General features: G+C 35.3%; 1 protein-coding gene across 1 annotated transcript in view; it reads left to right on the top strand.

Annotated features, from left to right (window-relative positions):
• LOC126744874 (dnaJ homolog subfamily A member 1) overlaps positions 1-14893 on the top strand; it is a 36386-nt gene extending 21493 nt beyond the window's left edge. The window contains exon 5 of the mRNA XM_050452440.1: positions 14153-14893. Within this exon, the coding sequence (XP_050308397.1) occupies positions 14153-14430 (278 nt within the window). The 3' untranslated portion in view covers positions 14431-14893. The remainder of the gene's footprint in view (positions 1-14152) is intronic.
• Positions 14894-21339: the final 6446 nt, after the last annotated feature.

The following is a 21339-nucleotide window of genomic DNA, read 5'->3' as shown; positions in this document are numbered from 1 at the left end:
ACTTCTTGAATGGTAACTGGATTCCAAGAATGAAGTCGAGATCCGGGAGCTGCATCGTTCCCTAGGAGTTGTTGGGTGGCATATAAATTAGTCTGATCGACGATCATCTGTAGAATTCGATCGTCAATCAAAGCAGAATAAACAGTACCAGCGGTACAGTCGGGTGCTAACAAGGCTGCTACGTTTGGTTCAACCCCTCCTGTGCCTCCATTGAATGCAAGTTTTGGCTGATTTCCGGTTGGAGGACCCCATTCCTTTTGCAAATGTCTGACATTATTCTGATCTGTATCGACCGTATCTTCAGGATCATTGTCAATGTGTTGAATAACTTGAGTTATATTATCAGCAACTGACGGTAAAACAGTTTTACAAGGATTTCCAGGAAACAAATGCTCAACAGTCTGATTTTCTGGAAGAATAATTTCAGTTAAATTAGCTGAACTCGTAGAGGGTAAAGGTTCAAATTCACTTTCAGTTGGTTTTGGTAAACAAAGCTTTTTCGAGTGTGGCTTTGGAACAATTCGTTCAGCTTCTGAGTCAGTCTCAGAACTTGAATCAGTCGGCTCAAAACATGGATCAGCATCAGAGTCATAGAAACTGCTACAACCTTCATCTGACATGTCCAACCTCAAAGCTAATGCCTCAAGTTCATCGGGCCTTAGTGCTCGTTTTCTATCACGTTTGTTTTCAGACATCTAGAAAAAAACAAACTTGCTAGAACAACCGTAAAATATAAATATAATATTGTTCAAGCTATTCCGATGTGCGATGTTCATAGGATCGTAAAAATAACCTTTAGCACAAAAAAAGCATATTATATTCACTTACCTTTATATTTCCAATGAACCACTCAAAACTCACGTTATAACAAGCACAGGTACAACAAAATTGCAAAGATAAGAATTAGACACATGCGCTACCAATATGCACGAGAAACAGAATGATGCAATAACTCACCTCCCACCACGCGGACCAACGGTCCCGCGTTAAAAATTTGCATTCGCCAGTAGTGTTGTAAAAATCCGGATTAATTCAATGTCCGGACAGCATTGATTCGGATGAATTGAAAATTCGGTTTTTTCATCCGGATTAATTCATCCGCTCGATGTCTCGCCCGTTCGGCAAATTATGCCATGTTTCGGGCTCGATGCTCGACCGTCCGATAAACGTTTTTTATAGCTGTTTTTCGAATATAAGGTATGCATTATGCAACCCATTAGACATTTCGTTTTTACGCATTTTTATGCATAATTTTTTGCATAATTATGTATGTAATAAATCAAGTGTATTTTAAACGATGCAAAATATCCCTACAAAAATGCTTTGTTTACAAAAAAACTTCTGAAGGTCAGGCGACCCTTAAAAAGTTTGAGCGTTCTCATAATGTCTCTTATGTTTCTAAATGAGTACAATAAGGATAGATAAAGCAATAGGTTTAGACAAGGCGACGCGACTATATTGCCGATTGCCGGGTTATCTGTCCGGACGATTTAATTCGGATTCTCTTAGCCGGTGGAACGTGGAACTTCGTGTCACTTCGTGCAAGCTTTTATTTCATTGTCGACGAACGGGCGGCGTGTATCCGGACGATTTAGATATCCGGATTGATTCGGACTAATTTGATATTCGGATTGAACGGACGATTAATCCGGACTCTTCGCATCACTATTCGCCAGACCGCGTTGGTCCCATGGGACCAACTGTCAATAACTGTCAATATTTATAAAAACGTGTCAATAATTCAACAATTACTAATGTTAAGGTATTTATTATCATGATATCTTTCAAAATTTATGGTTAGTCCAAAATTGAAAATTGCAATTTTTTTTTGCTGGCGCTTAACGTGTTAAAATTAGTTTGCTTGATACAGGGTGTCCCAAAAAAGCGTGGTAAATAATTTGAATTTTTTTTTAATGGAACCACCAATTTTTTTCCCGAAATGGGAATTTTATGTGACTCCTTCGTTAACCCTAAAACAGTTTTTCTCTAAAATGCGACGTTGCCTAGTTTATTAACAATTTAAAGAAATTTTCACGAAAATCAATGTTTCACTTAAATTGTAGTATTTGACTACACTGACGTTTTTATTTTTTTTAATTTATGTAGAGTCCTTGGCTAAGTTCATTTTATCTTATGAAATTCCAAAATTTATTTTTTTTTATACAGAGTGATCAAAATCGTTACTCAAATAATTATATTTTCAATTCAATTTTACGCTATTTTTTTAAAAATAGAACACCCTGTGTCTAGTAACGCGTTTTGATAGAGTATTCTATGATCTTCAATTTGATACTAACAAGTTTGCCTTCATCTTAAACCGTTTTCTCAAAATTTGTTCTTAAAGGAAGAGTGACACATATTTTTCATATGCATTATGACACTTACGACGGAGAACAATTAATAGATATTTTATGGAATCAGAACTGTGTTCAATCTATTTCGAACACCTTTTAGTAGTAGTAATGATGGGGGAGTAGATCGGCAAGTAGGCCTGAGCAGTCCCTTTTCGCCAACCCCAGAATCACCCACCCCTACGCCTACACTCCCCATGCGCGGTCTTCACTGAGTCGGCCCGTCCTTTTAATAAAGGCTTGCGCGTCCCAGTCCAGATCTTTAAGATCTTCCCGTTGGAGTGTCGTTGCTCCGAAAGTTTTCCTTCTCAGACGACTACACCTATCACAGATACCTAGTGTGTGGTATGAAATTTCTTCCTCTGTACTGCAATTCGGACAGAGTGGGCTTTCTCTTATACCAAGAAGGTGTAGATGCCGGTTTAGACTGTTGTCCCCAGTCAGGATTCCCACCGAGTCTTGGCTCTGTCGGGTCTTTGTTAGCAGTCGCCTTGCTTTAGAGCCGTCCTAGTCTGGTATCATTTCCTTGGCCTGTCTACAACCTTCTGTCCTCTAATCTTGTTTTTCCTAGGCCCAATTATTAAATGCCTGGGAGATTTGTTTTTTGCTAACACCGAGACAAGGTTCGGCGCCTACGAAGGAGTTAACGGAACCTTGTCGGGCCCGCTCATTGCCCTCAACACCCTGGTATCCTGGGACCCACCTCAGTCTCACTTCCCTGTGTGCTGCAAGCCTTTCCAATGCGTCTCTGCATTCCTAGACTAGCGCCGAGCTGGCTCTGGGTTTCTGAATTGCTTTAAGGGCAGCTTGACTTGATAGTCATATAGTAACGGGGGGATTTGCATCTACTTAGATGAGTTGATACAAATCCCCCCCGTTACCTTTCAATGCCTCTCATTTGTTTGCTTCTTCAAGTATAGCAAACAACTCCGCTTGGAAAACTGTGGTGTGTTTCCTTAGCGGAAAGGATTCCCCTGTGTTTGTTGCAATCTTGTACACTCCGGCTCCGTCCGAATTGGTGCTCTTTATTCTTGATCCATCTGTGTACCAGGCCTGGAAACCATTTGACTCATTAATTTGGTTCGCCGACTATTCTTCCCTTGTCGGACCTTTCGACTTGAAACCCCTTCTTTAACCTTAGTTTGCCACTTTCTGTAGGTCATCTGGATGTAAGAATTGGTATGTTCTTACACATCCTGAGAGCAATCGTCATATGGCCTTGTCCTAAGTGAATATTGCGCCACCCTCCACTATCCTTCATCCTTCTATGCACCATGGGTTTCCTCTTAATCCAGACTGGGAGCTCCGGTAGCCCAAGAAGAATATTTAGTGGTGCCGCAAATTCCGAAGCAGATCAGTCTTTTCAGTCTGGTCAGCTTTAGGGCGTTGATGACCTTCAATACGGCTGGCCACCATACCACGGATTCGTACGAGATCCTCGGTCGTATGACTGCAGGGTTTTAGACCCCATCTTGTACCTATTGTTCGCCGTAATTGCCATATTAGGGCCGTTGCCTTATTTACTGCTTGCTCTACGTGAGTTTTAAATGTGAGCTTGCTGTCTAAAATGACTCCCAAGTATTTGACCTGCTGCCTCAAAGTTAGGCGAGCCTGAGACATAATGGGAGGTTTAAAGCCTGTCAAATTCCGCCTCTTAGTAAAGAGGGTTGACCGACAGCCCTGTCTCCCGACAGCATATTAACATCCTTTACAGACGACCAGCACTATCATGAAATAACTCGCTCTTATTGGTTGAATTTGACCTCGCGGGTAACGGCATCACTTCTATCGCTTGCTAAAGCTACGGCCAGTACAATAAAAAGACTATGGCTATTTATAAAGGCAAATGTATATAATTTGTTCAGATCAATAAATGAATCTTGCAAAAGTATTTCAAAAATATTTCGACATAATATGTCTATTATTTATAACAAATAATAATAATATGTGTAATATATGTATAATATAAATAATAATGATAATGTTTTAGACTATTTTTTGGGTTTAAGCCCTGTGTACAGGGTATTTAATTAACTAATAAATAATAAAGCTAAAGCTCTCCAAACTCTGTTTTTTTTTTCAAAAATCAAACATTTTGGACGAAAAACTGATAGAAAGAATAATGCTAAAAAAATATTTTATTTTCATTAATAAGTCGAGTTACATAAAAAAATACAATAAATGATTATTTTAAAAGAAGTTGGACAAAACACTCTACAGGGTATTTATATTAAATGTATAAATATTTATAGTTAATGTAGCTCTTAAGGTGCGGTTGAAATGACATCTTGTCAAATTTTAACAATTTATCTAATGGCGCTGACAGGCGGCGGCGACGGTGGCCTCCCTCCGCGTATGTGGTACGACGTTGCCACTATGTCGATAATTATTCGTCGCTTACAGTATTAACTAAATTAATACTAAACTAAAAGTTAGAAAACTGGTTGATTTTCCAATTTTGTTTTGTACAAATATACGATCTAATGGTTAAATCCATGCGATGTCGCATTGGGCTGATTACCTAAATTTCTTCTACGTTTTGTTTTGTTTTCTCTTTCGCTTTTAAACCTTTTTCCTGATGGCAAATGTTTACTTCCCCGAGTTACTCCATTTTTTTTATTCTGCCTATTATTAAATACTTACGAACAAACAATTTTTTTCCTCTCTGGACAAGATGATCTAGAGTTCCATTGTGTATTTGAATTTCTTCCAAAGAGGTAAACCCAGTTACCTATATCGCTCATGGTTTTTAAATTGCTCCGAATTTGAACCTTGTTTACGTCTTTGCACAGTATAACGTTCTTATATTCCACTGGCAAAGAACTATCACCAATTGTTTGTACAAACATAGTTATTAATTTTTATTCTAAAATATTATTGCATAAATTCTAAACTTAAAACCAAAACGAAACAATAAACAAATGGAAATATTTATCAGCTGTCAACTGCCGGCTGATGCAATCAAACAACAAACACAAATCGGTAAATGCGCGACGAACGAAAATAGCATAACATCTAAAATATTCAACCAATAAGAGCGCATTATCTCATAATAGTGCTCGAGATCGTCTGTAAAGGATGTTAATATGCCTCCCACAGTGTCTGTTCCACTATTCCGCAAGCGACTTGCATCCGCTCACAAACTGTGTTCACGAATATACCCGTGACCATCACTAGTCCGTCGTCCGCGTATGCTTGTGCATAGAATCCGTCAAGTTCTAGCTTCCTGAGAAGACTGTCGATCACCAGGCACCAAAGGTGTGGGCAGGGCCCTTCACCCTGATCTCGACACGACAGTCTCCTAGTGTAGCACTGATCTTCCGGTCTTCTAGCGCCGTTTTGACCCACCTGACAAGATGAGCCGAAGCGTCCCTAGTCAGGAGGGCTTGGCAGATAGTATATGTTTTTGCCTTATCAAATGCTCCTTCCACGTCAAAGAAAAGAGCAAGTGCTATTTCCTTGTTCTCTATGGCTTTTTCAGCTTTTCTTGAGTTTCCCCCTTGAGAGCGCGGTGGTGCGACCTTCTGGCGTCTTTTTTGAGACGGTCCAAAGTGTCATTCCACCAGGGCAAATCTCTTGTTGCCAACTCTCCTGGGAGGACTGATGATTATACTGTTTAGCCCCACTCTGTAGGGCCACTTTGGAGGATATGGCTCCACCTAGAGTACCAAACAAATATGATTCCTCTCATGCACAACTACATCAAGGAACAAAATAAAACAGCAAGAAACGAGATTTTTTTAAAATGTGTGCCCTTCACTAATAATGATTGTACGTTCCACAGAAATGATTTTGTGAATCTCCATCGGATTTTTATTCGTTTTCAACAATTTTCAACAATGATGGTGCATCAATGTTTGGGGGTGCAATATTACATGATTTTGTTATTGTTCCTTTTTGAAAATCATTTAATCTAACGAGGAGTGGAGCGTGAACGGTTGTTGTAAAAAGAGATAGAAAAGAAAAAAACGTTATTCGAGCGTGTCAGATATTCAAAGGGGACGTTAAGTGACCTCAAAAAAGTGTCTTATTCAAATGTCTGACGATTTCGACTGGACCAAAAGTCATGACTGATTTTTGAAGATGTAAAAAAATGCGACCTTGAAATGCTCGGCGCGTCACACTTACTCGTCATACTACAGCACTTAATGTCCTGGTCGTTCTAAACGATAATCTAACAATTATATGGAGGTACATTGTTAAACTGACAATTAAAAAAATTATTATTTAATGTAATTAAACATTATACAGTTATTTGTATAACTCTATCATTTATTGATAAAAACTAGATAGAAAAATATTAAAAATAAGTATTTTAATCTTAATCCTCCCTGGATTCCTCTATAAAGTTGTTGTACACTTGATAAATTTCGTCGGCATCTCGTGTTTCTGTAAGTAAAGATGGTTATGAACTTTATACTTTTTTATTTATTTTATATTGTACTATTAAAAGGATAACGTACTTGAATGTAAATTTATATCTCATAAAATGTCAGGTGTTATGACGGTATCTTCCTAGGCTTCTAGATTTTTTTTTTGTTCGTTCTCCAGAGATAACACGTTTCACACTTACATTACTCATTATTGTAATGCATATAAAACTTACTGCATTAAATTAACATAATCGTTTTGATATAACAAACAAATCAGAGCGTCAAACCCGTATTATTCTGATCAGCTGAAATGGCGGCAGACGATAGAGTGGGGATGAAGAGGGAGAGATAGAGAAAGTGCGAGAAGGAAAGGGCGACGCGGAGTGGGAAATACAATTTTCAGTAGCTGTACACTCAACGCTATATTTATAGTTTTAGCTACATTGCCCCATGAAAATCGTCAGATAATATTTTTTCCATAATTCTTAAAGGATTTCCTTCAAAATAAAAAAAGGATCAATCACGCTCGAGTATTTTAAAATTAGGTTTTTTTTTTATAACTTTGTGACTCGCCCACTTCCTTACGCCACGCTCAAATCGTCAGATTATTGAAATACAGTCGGGAGATTTATTATTCGTTCACCCCAATTTTTTATAGGTAATACAAGAATACTACCTCGCACTTAAGTAAAAATTTAAAAGCAAGTCACTGCATATGTAGGCACTTTCCCAAAAAATAAATATACAGCTTTTTTTTTTAACTTGTTTAAAAGCTTTAAAAGAAATGAGATAATCTGATAAAATCTCGACGAGCGAAATTATTCGTCCCATTAGCAATTTGCAATAATAATGTCAATGGAATTTTCTTATCTTTTCTTTTGGTTGCTAAAGTCGGAGTAAATGATGTGTGCGAAATATATACCGCCTATCGATGCAACCTAGGCAGATTTAGACGAGAAGAATTATGCCTACTTATTTTAAATTATTTTACCGTACAGCTTTACTTTGTAAGCAGCTTTTTTTTAAATATAATATGGTCGCCTGTAAAATGGGTCCAAACCGATTTTGAGGTTGTAATGATATAATAATCCCTTTTAAGCATTTTGTTATGCTAATATATTGGGGTTTACCGAAAAGGGATAGGTAATCCTTTTAAGTAATCGTAAAGTAAAATTCATTGGTACACAAAACGTAAAAATTAAATTAGGTCTATGGCTATGAAATGCGGTATTCGGGCATAATTTTGCATTCTAAACAACCTTTTCTTATAAACTTTTTTTATATCTTGCCTAGAATTACTACTTTACCCTCCACTTTACCTACTTATAAAATTTAAAAAATGTTCGTATCAAGGCAAGCATGATTTAAAAAAAATAATAATATGCTAAATTTTATTTTTTAATCATGCAGGGCTGGATGCCAGACGGTCAAATTTTAACCACAACATTTTTTGTAATTTTCACGTATAAATTCACTCATCCTGGGACACACTGTATATTAAAAATATTTATTACCTGCTGCTTCTGCTGTAAAGTGGACTTTTTGCACTTTGTTGTATGCTGGATGCTCGTTATCACATGTTTTATATATGTTCATAATCACTTCCTTTTCAGCAATGGTCAAATGTTTTCATACTCTTTTCTTGGGGGGTGACAATGGGGGTGTACGTGGCGCGTCAGCCATTATTTGTTAACAAACAAATTAACAAAAAAATAAACACAATCTCAACTTTTCAATATTGCGAAGATTCGAATATCAGAAAATTCAACCAAAACGATTTAAAGCCGCTCGACTAATAAAATTAAATAAAACCCCAAGTCATGAGCCCTATTGAGCCTCTAGGCCACACCTCCGGCGCAGAACGATCACGTGACCACTCCATCTGTTCGGTAATCCAAGTAAAAATATAAATCCTACGGATATTTAGCACACAGTTCAAGCAAATCAAAGCCCTTATTAACAAAACGCCAAGCTCGAAGAGCGCCACACGGCGCAGGGGGGGCTGGTTAGCGACAAAAACCCAAGCGAACAAAAAAAGAAACGAACCAGGGAAGACGCGGGCATGTCCCCGCCTTCACAAGACGGTGACATGCCGGCCTCGGGACCGGTTAACCCTGAGAAAAAAACAAACAGGGAGTCAGCCCCTTCAACATTGGCAGACCCAAACCCTATCCAAATCCCCATTGTAAATCCCACTCTCAAAAGAGACCCATTATACATGCCCTTTAACAACCTTTCCTTAGCGGGAAAAGGAAAGAGTGCTGATCCCAACACAAACAAAGTACCCAAGGTAGTGTTATGAGACACGAAAAACTGGGTCACAAAATATAAATTATTTTGTGAAAATAAAATTAACATTACAAAAGTTCAAAAAGATAGATTGGGATTAGCGCTCTTCCCCAAAACACCCAAAGATCATAGAGCACTTACAGAACTACTAATGGAATTCCATTCCTTCTTCCTTGCAGAGGACAGAAAATTGAATGTTATACTGAAAGGACTGGATCAAAATTTCAAACTAGAAGAAGTGGAGGAGGAACTTAGAATAATGGGGTCCGAGCCTGAGGAACTGGGTTGGTTTAAAACCGGCCCAGGTCGCCGAAGACCCACGGACCTCATCAGGTTCCTCGTCCCTAAAGAGCAGGAGGCCGTGTTCGAGATTGAAAGCATATTAAATATTAGAGTCCGTGTTGAGCGCTTAAGGACTCACACAATAGAAAACAGGAAGCAAATTGGGCAGTGTCATCGCTGCCAAGAATACGGACACGTCATGAGCAATTGCAACGCAAAGCCGCGTTGCCACAAATGTAAGGGCGAACACCACTACTCAGATTGTGAAAATGACAGAGCAACACCGGCAGAGTGTTGCAATTGCGGTGGCGACCATCCGGCGAGCTATTGGCGCTGCCCAAAAAATCCGAATATAAAAAACATAAACAAACAAAAAAGCTTCGCCGAGACCTTGAGAAAGACCAACACGGACTCTAATACCAGGAGGGCGGAGCCAAAGGATGGCACTACAAAATCGCATATGAAACGTCCCGAGTTTTCAATCAATAACACGAGCTTCTTAAATCTAAGTTTGCCTGAAGGGATGTTGAAAAAAAAAATCGACACCCTGATGGCAAAACTCGAGAAATTAAACTCAAACCCGGCGTTTAAGCTATTACTAGGAGCCGAGATCTAAGTCCCCACAGTGTCGGTTCATTTGCTTCGTGGGTGCTCAAATCCTAAATCCCATCCGTTCTATCTACTATAACCCACAAAACCCAAACCAAACGTCAAAAACCCAAACACCATCCAAAACACCGCTAGATTGATACGTTCACACCTCCACCCGACCTTTTCTCACCAGCCAAAAGTTCCGAGGTCTGAGAGGGCGTGGTCTGCTCCGCAGGCTCGCGTCCAATAACATTACACCCAGACCTCATAAATGTAAGCAACCAAACCTTAATCCGACCAGTCGGTTCCTATTCTCCGAGTGAGTCACAAGTCCAAGCACCTAGATGCGACCCAGAATTATAAAAAGATGGCGCCTAATCTCGACAAAGGATCTATTTAAAAGACCGGCAAGAGCAGTACAAGCTAGTCCGGAAGTACAGTGTAAAACATCATAGCGCATAATTTGTTATTGTTTGTCGTAAAGAGCATTAGTAAATTTAAAAATAGGTCGCAAATTTTCACAACAGTTAATATATTATAAAAAAATATGAAACGACTTATCCAACAAAAATATTGCTAGCGAGAGGAAGAAAAAGTAAACTGACCATTCGAGAGAAACAAGAAATGCTTAGAAAAGCGAAGGAAAACTCGCAGATGAGTGCTACAGACTTAGTGAAAAGTTTGGCTAGTGATTATAACCATAAGAAATTTTTTAAAAAGCCAGGACATACGGGCCAGGGTAGCAAGAAAGAAGAATCTCCTTTTTTATTCCATTTTTGAATCCTGCATAGAATTTTAAGTATATTTTATATACCATGTCTTATACCTAAACTAACAATATTAATAAATTTGCAACTGTTTGGGTGATTTGGGCATATTCAAATATGTTTTTTCATAGTTTTTTAACAGGTATATTTGATCGTTGACACCTTGTCACCATTTAATCGCATGGAAACAGTATGAATTACTTTCCGTAAATGTCAAGTGCAGTTGCAAAGTTTAAAAGGCGCGTTTTGCGAAATAATGATGAATAAATGTAATGCAAACCCATAATTTTCAAGCATAATTTTTTTTTCCGACGAGGCAAGATTTTTTTTTAAAATGGTTCTGTAAATAGGCAACATTTTTGTTATTGGGTACCAAAAAATCCACACTATATGGAAAGTCACACACAATTTCCCGAGAATTTAAACGCGTGGACAGGAATTGTGGGCACGTCAATCGTGGGTCCCTATTTTATTGAGGGCGCACTTACCTCTGAAAAATATTTAGAGTTGCTTCAAAATCAGATAGTACCTAGTTTAATTGCACTTTATCTAAATGGTGAAAACCCATTTATAACGGCAGATTCGATATAGTTCCAACAGGATGGCCCCTTCCCTCCCCTTACACTATTCGCGAACAGTACGAGATTACCTTACCAACATTTTCCCCAATAGATGAATTGGAAGGGGGGCTTTTATTGAATGGTCAGTAAGCTTGCCAGATTTAACCCTATTGGATTTTTATCTATGGGGGCTATCTAAAATCTAAAGTGTATTTTGATAAACTTGAAAGTTTAGAAGACTTAAAAAATAGAATTAGAGCCAAAATACAACAAATCAAAAAATGAAATAAAAAAATTGTCTGTGTTGTTTATGATAGAGTAATATATGAATCAATTATTTCTTAAAAGGACTAAGTGATATTAAGAAGTTTTAAGAAAAACAGAAAAATGTTTATTTTTTAACCTCTTGATATTTTAAATTGATTATTCGTTTTTTTATTAGTATGGTTCGGTTAAAGGTGTAAATTAATGAAATCAATGTAGAATTTTGGATTTTCTTTATTAGACAGTTTTTTTCAAAAAAATTAACTTAGGTCCTTTTTATATACATTTTATAAAACAAATTTACTTTTATAGGTTTTTATACAATCCCCTAATATGGTAATTTTATTGTGAAAAACAGCTACAAAAATACATACATTTAATCAAAATTAAATAATATAATACATATAAAAAATAGAAATAAAACATTCTTACAAAGTTTAAAACAAAATTGAAAAAACCATGGTTTCAGTTCTATTAAGATGGTTCAGGTTATTTAGCTTTGGATTTCTTGGTTTTCCAGGAATTTATTATGTGGACGTAAAATTCGTGCTTATTTTCTGGTACCCATTAATTAAGGTTTTGCAAATGGGCTATTTTTGTTTCCAAAATTGGCACCATGTCTTCAGGATATGCTGGTATTTTGGGCCATTCAATACTAAATTGGCTGTTGTGTTTTGGTAAAGCCAAATAGAAGTGATTAACACCAAAAATGCTCTTAATATATTCCCATGCCCTTACATAACCTGAAGTTTCAGAGCTATATACATAATGATTAAAGGTCGAAATTGCAAAAGAAGTTTTTTGAGATCAAGGAACATTTCTTTTTTGAGAAGAATCTCACTAGTTTTAAAAGTATCTTTTTATGACACCAAAATCCCTGTCACAGGGCAAAAAGGAGTGACCTCTAATCGGAAAATAATGCTCAATTTTATTGAAGCGCCTCATATCAGTAAGGGCCAAACATAATCTTATAATAATGTGGTTCTTATTTTGCCCAGGGCAGTTGTCACAAAAAAGTTTTAACTCTTTTATGCTGGGTGGTATGTTATTTTTTATATAATCAAGCAAAAAGGTGCATACTTCATTAGGACCCTTATTGGCCTGTCCCTCGTGATAAATATAAAAAAAAGAATTTTCTGTTTTAAGATTATGTATGCAAAATACATTAATCGTTAGTTGGGTCTTATAGAAGACTTACTAGGTATATGTGGTAGATGAACATTTTGCATATAGTCAAATGCTAGCCCTACCACGTCGTCCCTATCGTGACACTCTTTAATAGTATTCTTTAGCTTCGTTTAAAACTTCTTGGCCCTCTTTTTGTGTACCAACAATTTAGCAACAGCCACTTTTTTTGAGACATCTCCTAAAGAGGGACTTACACATTTTACGCATGTGTCTATTTGAGGACGCCCAGATTTCAAAATAAAATTTTTGGCGAAAAAGTGTATAATAATAGCTGTATTTAATTTTCGTTTCAGGATACTTGGATCTAAACATTTCGTACATAATTTTTATATTAAGTCTACTATCTAGATATTTATATTTTTTTCCCGAATAGTGACTTTCTTTTACTGGATAGCTTTCAATGTGCTGACGAATTAATATGTTTTGATCTTCCGGCATTGCTCGTTTAATATTTTTGCCACGTTTATCTCTGGGAGTCACATTATTTTTAATCAATGATTTTATTCTCTTGATTCTTTTTTCAGGTACAGAATGCAAATTTAAAAAAGCCTTACAACATACTTTTACTCTGAGTTCCCCAACGCGAATAAAATTATCAAAAGATACTTCCCTTACTTTACTGTTTTCATTTTTCTGACTTCTTCGGTTTGCCACATTTTTCTGATGTGTCAGACCTTGAAGATATATATCCTGTTCATCCTTGTTTTGCATTTTGTAGAAATTCCTAAACACTATTTGCTTTTGCTCATCGTTTAGCTTATTAAAACACTGCATTTTACATCTAAAAATAACTTATCTATATACCTAGGCTATTCAATATATAACTTTTATTAAACTTACTGGCAAGCACCTTTGATTTGCCTGGCAGCAACCATTTTGCCTTTATAATCTTTATACGCAGTACCAATGATTCTAGCTTTTTTGATTAAATTTCTTTGATAATTATCATCATTTCTCACACCTCGGCGTCTTTTTCTAAGATTATCTGATTGAGATAGCTCCTCTTCACTTTCAGTGCTTCTATTTTCGTCCGAACTAGACATATTGCCGCAAAAATGCGATTATATTACTCTTAAATGCACAAGTATCCGAGGCAGTAAATCACTAAAAATATTTCGACACACGAGGCTTGCATTTCAAACAAAACAGAGCGCAAGGTCAAATACAGCACGACACACATTTTATTATTTATTTCTTAAAGGGGCTAAGTTAGTTTACTTAGGTCCTTTCTGCACTAAACCGTTCTTTTCTGCACCAAACGCTAGGATTTGGCTCAAAATTTATTGTAGCATATTAAAAACAAAATGGCCGAAACGGCACTTAGGCCCTTTCAGAAATAATCGATTCATATAGAGTTGATTATTTTTAAAAAAAACGAGTAAAAAATATTTGATGTAATTTAGGAACATTTTTACGTTCTGTTATTAAATTTCTAATAAATGTTATTTACGGTATGAATATATAATATATTTTACGTTATGTTTCAGGTATGCCAAGATACAAGAACCCATTCGAAAAGGGACGTCTTATCGTCCAGTTTTGGGTTCAGTTCCCGAAAACCATCGCCCCAGAACTGATTCCAGAGTTGGAAAATTGCCTCCCTCCACGCGAAGAAGTGATGATCCCTGACGGTGCGGAAGAGTGCGTCTTGGAAGACTTCGATCCGGAACAGGAAGCGAGAAGACGACAACATAAGAACGCGTATGACGAAGACGAGGAGATGCACAGCCCCGGGGGTCAACGGGTGCAATGTGCAACCAATTAGTTCATTTCATTATTGTCGTGTACATCTATGTAATTTATTTGAAACAGAGCGTTCGTTCTAGACCTTCTGCAATATCCTCAATATTATTTTATTTTTTTAGGCCTGTCCCGTTTTATTGGGACTAAAATATCATTATAGGCGATTTGGCATTTGCATTCTTAGTTACAATAATATGCTTTACTCGTTCGTATTAGTAAGGTTTAAAGGTGAAATCACGACTTATAATTGGGAATTTTACTACTGACGATCCACATAGAGGTTATGTAGGAGGCTAAGAACCGTTTAATACAGACTGGAATAGTATTCCCATGGATACTAGTATGTAGTTCAGTAGTAACAATTTGTTCCACCTTTAAACTTTGCCTGAATAGTATGTATTATTGTCATACAGAAATTTACTGTCATTTATTACATTATATATTTAATTCCCGATCTGTCATTAATAATATAATATTGCAACCAAGTTTCTAACGGTGTTTTATTTAACAAATTCCAGAGATTTTCAAGTAGTCAATGATCTGTTTGGTGTAGGACAGTGATGTAGCAACAAAATTAAAATGTTTTAGTATTGACGAAGACTTTTTCAAAGAATTGACATTTAACTTAAAGTTCGTAGTCGATATATAAGGCGTGAAATGTTGCTCCGTAAAACGGCGTAAATAAAAGTGTTCCGAGTGCATATAAATTCTGAAAAACAGTGAATCTATAAAATAGATAGTGCCTTACTTAGCTAAACATAATTATTTTCACCAAAAATATCCAATTTGCTGCAAAATTATCATTGTTTATGTTTGTGTTGAACCCGCGCAAGAAGGCATTAACAATGGAATGAAGTAGCTACGTTCCAATTTTAAAATCGAAAATTTCGAAATGGAGTGCGATGTTTGCAAGCCAGTTACGCAAATATTTAAATGTGACAACTGTTTGAAGAGATTGTGTAAGGGTTGTGCAGCTCTTACGTCCTCTGAAGTAAAAGTGATTAATTAAAAGATCGTGTTATGAAGTTCCTCTGCAAAAATTGCAATGACTTTCACGGACTTGAACTTTTGAATGATCTTGTACAAAGCAAGCAAGTAAATAATATTAAGTAAGGATGAAATAATCTCACTTCTTAAGCAAGAAGTAAAAGACTTAAAGTCAAAAATCGAAGCCATCCAAGCACCAGCAATACCATCATTTGCAGAGGTTGTAAACAACAAATCATCCATACCAATAAAAACAAAAAATCGGCCAAACTTAATTATAAAACCGAAGGGCACACAGGACTCTCAAGAAACAAAAACCGATATAATGGAGAACATCAAACCTGCAGATATTAATGTAAGTATTGATAAAACCCGATCTTCACACCACGGAAGTTTAATAATTAAATGCAATGACACAGAGAGTGTTACGAAACTAAAAAATGAAATTAAACAAAAACTGGGTGATTACTATGAGGTAGAGGAAACAAAATTACGAAATCCGCAGGTCAAAATAGTTGGATATCCTGCCAAGAATAAATCAGCAACTGAAGAAATTGAAAAATCTATAAGAATGCAAAATACATTTTTTAATAATGAAGATTCATTTAAAATTACCTTTATGAAGGAAACTAAATTAAATAAATTAACCATCTTCGCCGACTGTTCCCCAAACCTCTTTAAAAAAATCATGTGGACCAAAAAAATATACATTGGATGGGAACGATACCCTGCATATGAAAATTTAGCAGTAAAACAGTGTTTTAAATGTTGTGGATATTACCACAAAAGTCCAGACTGCCCAAATGAAACCACCTGTTCATACTGTGGAGGAGAACATAATCGAAAGGACTGTCACTTAACCCAAAATAAAGAAAATAGGAAATGCGTGAAAGAGAAGAGAAAATGTGCTATATTACGTAAGAATAATCTTGTGTACAAGCATCCTACAAGCTAAAAAAACAAAACACAATTACAATTTCAAAAATTGACAAAACAATGAACAAAATTAAACACAAAAAGACAAAACTTTTTGAACATACTTAAATTAAAGATAACTAAATAAAACAATCAATTACTAAATAAAGGTAAACTTGTTGACAAAACTAGAGAAGAAAAAAGGAAAAAAAGAAAACTTTCCAATATGTCCAAGGTTAAAACCTATCATTAAAAAAGTCATCCAGGTTATAATATGCCTTAGCCAATAAAAGCGACTTTAATTCTCTTTTAAATTTCTTAACATCCGATATATGTCTAACACACAGAGGAACATGATTGTAAATTTTTTTACTTATGTAAATTAATGAGTTTTTGGTAAGGGAAGACGTAGGAATAGGTAGGGGAACATCATTTACACGACGAGTCAAATGGTCAGTGTCAGAGGGTAGTTTGGGAATTTTGTGAATAAGAGCAGCTGTTTCTAAGATAAAGAGTGAAAAAAGAGTTAGGATTTTTTCAGAAATGAAGAGGGGTTTGCAAGAATCTCTTAACTTAGCAGAACACAGGTATCTAACTGCTTTTTTTTGAATAACAAAGATAATGTTAAGTAGCCCCTTATTGGTTAAACCCCAAAAAGGCAAGCCATACCGAATATGAGATTCAATAAGTGAAAAGTACACTGAACGTGCAACCACCCCTCCCAGCTCTTGTTTTGCCATTCTTACTGCAAAACATCCAGAAGATAATTTCCCAGCTAAATGTAAAATATGATCTTCAAACCGAAGGCGACCATCAATGGTAATTCCTAGGAACTTGCAGCACTCTTTATTCTGCAAGAAAGAATTTTCGTCAAACATCAGACCCTGAACATCGCACTTAAACCCCATAATAGACGTCTTTCTTACATTAAACACGAGCCTGTTGGAAGCACACCACCCTGATAAAATCTGAAGGTCTTCAAGGATACAAGTCTTAATATAGTCAGAATTTTTATGGCTCCATAGTATGGTGGTATCATCAGCAAACTGAACCACCTTGCCCTGCAGTTTCAATGAACTCAAGTCATCCACATACAGTAAAAATAACAGTGGTCCCAACACTGAACCCTGGGGAACGCCGCATTTTAGGGATCTAGAAGCAGACAAACGGCCAGACACTGAAACCTTCTGAGTACGATTTGATAGATAGGACTCAAGCCATCGCAACGCTACGCCTCTAAAACCATATTTATCGAGCTTAGATAACAGTATTCCATGATCCACACAGTCAAATGCTTTGGATAGATCACAAAACACTGCCGCCGATGACTCTCCAGAATTCAAGGACACACAGACGCTCTCCAAAAAGCTAAAAACAGCATCATGTGTCCCTTTACCGGCTTGAAATTCAAACTGATTTGCAGACAAAATGCCATTATGATGTAAAAAGGACAAAATTCTGCTTTTTGCAAGTTTTTCAACTATCTTAGAGAGGGTAGACAAAACAGAAATGGGACGGAAATTACAAGGCTGATCCAAATCTTCACCCTTATGAAGAGGGATAACCACTGCCTCCTTTAAACATGAAGGAAAAATGCCATTATGTAAAGAATTGTTTATGGCAGAAACTAAAGCATTTAAGGCTGAATCAGGCAAAAAGAGTAACAACCTCGAAGATATCCCATCAGCTCCAGATGATTTATGGTTTTTTAGGCGTTTGATTTCATTTTTTACTTCGGTAAGTGAATTGTGAACATTCAAATAAAAAATATAAAACGAACCATAATCTCAAACATGATGCCACGGATTCTGAATGCCCCACAAATCTATACCATCTAGAAGTAATAAAAAGTAAAATAAATTATGGCTAGACAACAAGAAGTGGAGCTGCTTGGAACAATATCCAGTGAAATTTGTAGTGAAACTGTGGAGCCTCTAGAGATCAGTGGTAAAATAGACACAGATAAAAAACTTTTAAAAATAATGCATGTTAACATAAGAAGTGTAAAAAAAAACTTTGATGAACTGTTACTATTTTTAGAGACTTTCAAAATTTCTTTCTGTGATGTTATAGTCCTAAGTGAATGTTTTCAACTCACCTCTTTTTTAGAATTTACTATTCAAGGCTTTACCACTCACTATAGTAATGGAAATGTCACACGAAATGATGGTGTTCTTGTTATGGTAAGAGACAATCTAAATGCTAAAGTGGCATTTCATGAACTTGATTCCACTAAAATAAAGGTGGGTCGAATAACTTTGGAACATAAAAATGTGCACTATGAAATCTCTTGTATCTATCGATCTCCTCACTCATCTATCGAAAATTTTGTACAGGATCTTAATGTATATTTTACAGGAAAGTCAGGAAACAAGTCAAATAAGGTTGAAATTTTAGTTGGAGACATAAATATTAACCTCTTAAATAATACTGATTTAAACGTGGTAAATTACATTTCAACATTAAGTTCATATGGTTTTCAATCACATATAAACTCAATCACCAGGCCAGAATCAGGCACATGTTTAGATCATATATTTGTAAAGAACAATAATAAAATAATTAACATTCACACAAAACCGTATATAATAAATTATGATATAACGGATCATTTTCCAATAATGTTAAAAATAAAATAAATTACATAAAACTAAATTATTTATTTGAGAATGAAAATTGGAATGACGTGACTAAAACAAACAATCCAGAAGAAGCCTATACACTTTTCATAAACAAATTTTTAGAACTTTACTTAAAATGTAAAACATCAATTTTTTACAATAAAACTAACAAAAAAATTAAACCCTGGATCACAAATGGCATTATTGTATCAATAAAAAAAAGAAATAGATTAAAAAAACAATTACAAAATAACTTTACAGAAGAAAAAGAAAGAGAGTATAAAAGATACCGTAATAATTTAAAAAAAATAATTGACTACACAAAAAACCTTTACTACAAGACAAAAATTAATGAAAATAAAAATAACTTAAAAAAAATATACGAAATATTATCTGAATATAACAATAAATATAAAAAACAAAATAAAATCCCTATTAAAATTCCCATGGAAGCTAAAAATAATTGCAATTTAAAAGAAAAAGCAAATTTTTGTAATGATTACTTCTCTAAGATAGGCCTCGATATGTACAACAAAATACCAAACTCGTTAAATATATTTCAATTAAAAAATGCAAATAACTCAATGTTCTTAAGGCCAGTAGATCACAATGAATTAATAAAACATATAAACTCTTTAAAAAGTAACAGTGCTCCGGGACATGATGGTATTTCAGCAAAACTAATTAAAAAACTTCACATTTATCTAATTGAACCCTTGACATATATAATAAACTTAATCTTTAAAACCGGAATTATTCCTAAATCTTTTAAAACATCCATTATAACCCCCATTTTTAAATCTGGAGACAAAAGTTTAATTGACAATTACAAACCAATCAGTACAATTTCTAATTTCGCAAAATTGTACGAAAAGTGTTTAAGGGAGCGACTAGCCGGGTTTTTGGATAAAAATGGACTTTTGTCTGAAAACCAGTTTGGTTTTTCTTCGGGCTTGAGTACTGGCGATGCCATGCACAAACTCATTGAACATGTAAGGTATAAATTGGACTTTGGCAAAAAGTGCTTAGCAGTATTTTTGGATCTGGCGAAGGCCTTTGACACGGTGCCCCACAAACAGCTTCTTGATGTCCTCGAGAAAAACGGGGTGAGGGGTTCCGTGTTACAGGTCTTTGCGAACTATCTTGTGGAGCGGCAACAGTACGTTAAAATAGATGACACTTTAAGTGACCCATGTACAGTGAGAATTGGGATTCCACAGGGGACCGTTCTGGGACCTCTGTTGTTTATTCTGTACATCAACTCACTTACAACTTTAAACATAAACGGTATAATTATTTCATACGCAGATGATACTGTTGTTGCTTTTGACGGAGATACGTGGGAGGAAGTAAAAAAATGTGCTCAAACTGGAATTATGCTTGTAAAAAAATGGCTTGATATATACAAATTAACATTAAATGTCCAAAAAACCAACTATATTGCATTCTCAAAGACTAAAATAAATCGACCATTGTTCACACACTTAGATATTCAAAATCTACCAGATAAAATACAGGAAGCATCAAATGTAAAGTATTTGGGAATTATCATTGATAGTAACACGAAATGGGACTTACATACTGCACATTTAACAAAAAAAATAAATTTCCTAGTCTTCAAATTTTACACTATTAGAAATATTTTAGACAGAAATATGCTTATAATCATATACCAAAGTTTAGTGGAATCAATACTAAGATATGGAATATTACTCTGGGGCAGTATGCATTACAATTCTTTAAATCCTCTTCAGATAATGCAGAATAAAATATTAAAAATAATCCTTAAAAAACCATTCTTATACCCTACTAAAGAAATTTATAATGAAACATAAGAACTTTATTCTGTATAACTGTTTGTTGCTTCATACACAATCGTGAAAATATTAGATATCCAATAAACCATAACCAAAACACTAGATCTAATGAAGATAATCAACGAATTCTTCCTGTATGCTATAGTGAGTTCGGAAAGAGATCCATTAAATTTATATGACCAAAACTGTACAATTTATTACGTAAGCATATTAGAAACATCAAAAATAAAAAAATTTCAAAAATAGTGAAGGAATATATTGTAAACAATCTTAATAAGTTTAAGTCTGTTGTATCCTAATATTAGTAGATGCCTTCCCTTGTTAAATTGTTTAGGTACTTTATTACCTCACTGTTATTATTTTATAAATATACTTAGGAGCTCATATTAATGTATATATATTTTCTTTAAATAAGTTGAACAGAAGAAAAATGTTTATTGTACACTGTTCATTTATTACTTCCCATACAGATGCTTGCATCTAGGGGAATATAACTGCACAATTTTGATATTGTAATAACTTATTATAACTGTGTAACTATATTATGATGTTATAAATTAAAAAAAAAAAAAAAATTCCCAATTTTAAATT

This window comes from Anthonomus grandis, chromosome 15 (genome assembly GCF_022605725.1).
Source record: "Anthonomus grandis grandis chromosome 15, icAntGran1.3, whole genome shotgun sequence".
Lineage (NCBI taxonomy): Eukaryota > Metazoa > Arthropoda > Insecta > Coleoptera > Curculionidae > Anthonomus > Anthonomus grandis.
Note: the sequence above shows the minus strand (reverse complement) of the source record. Positions and strands in the feature narration are given on the sequence as shown.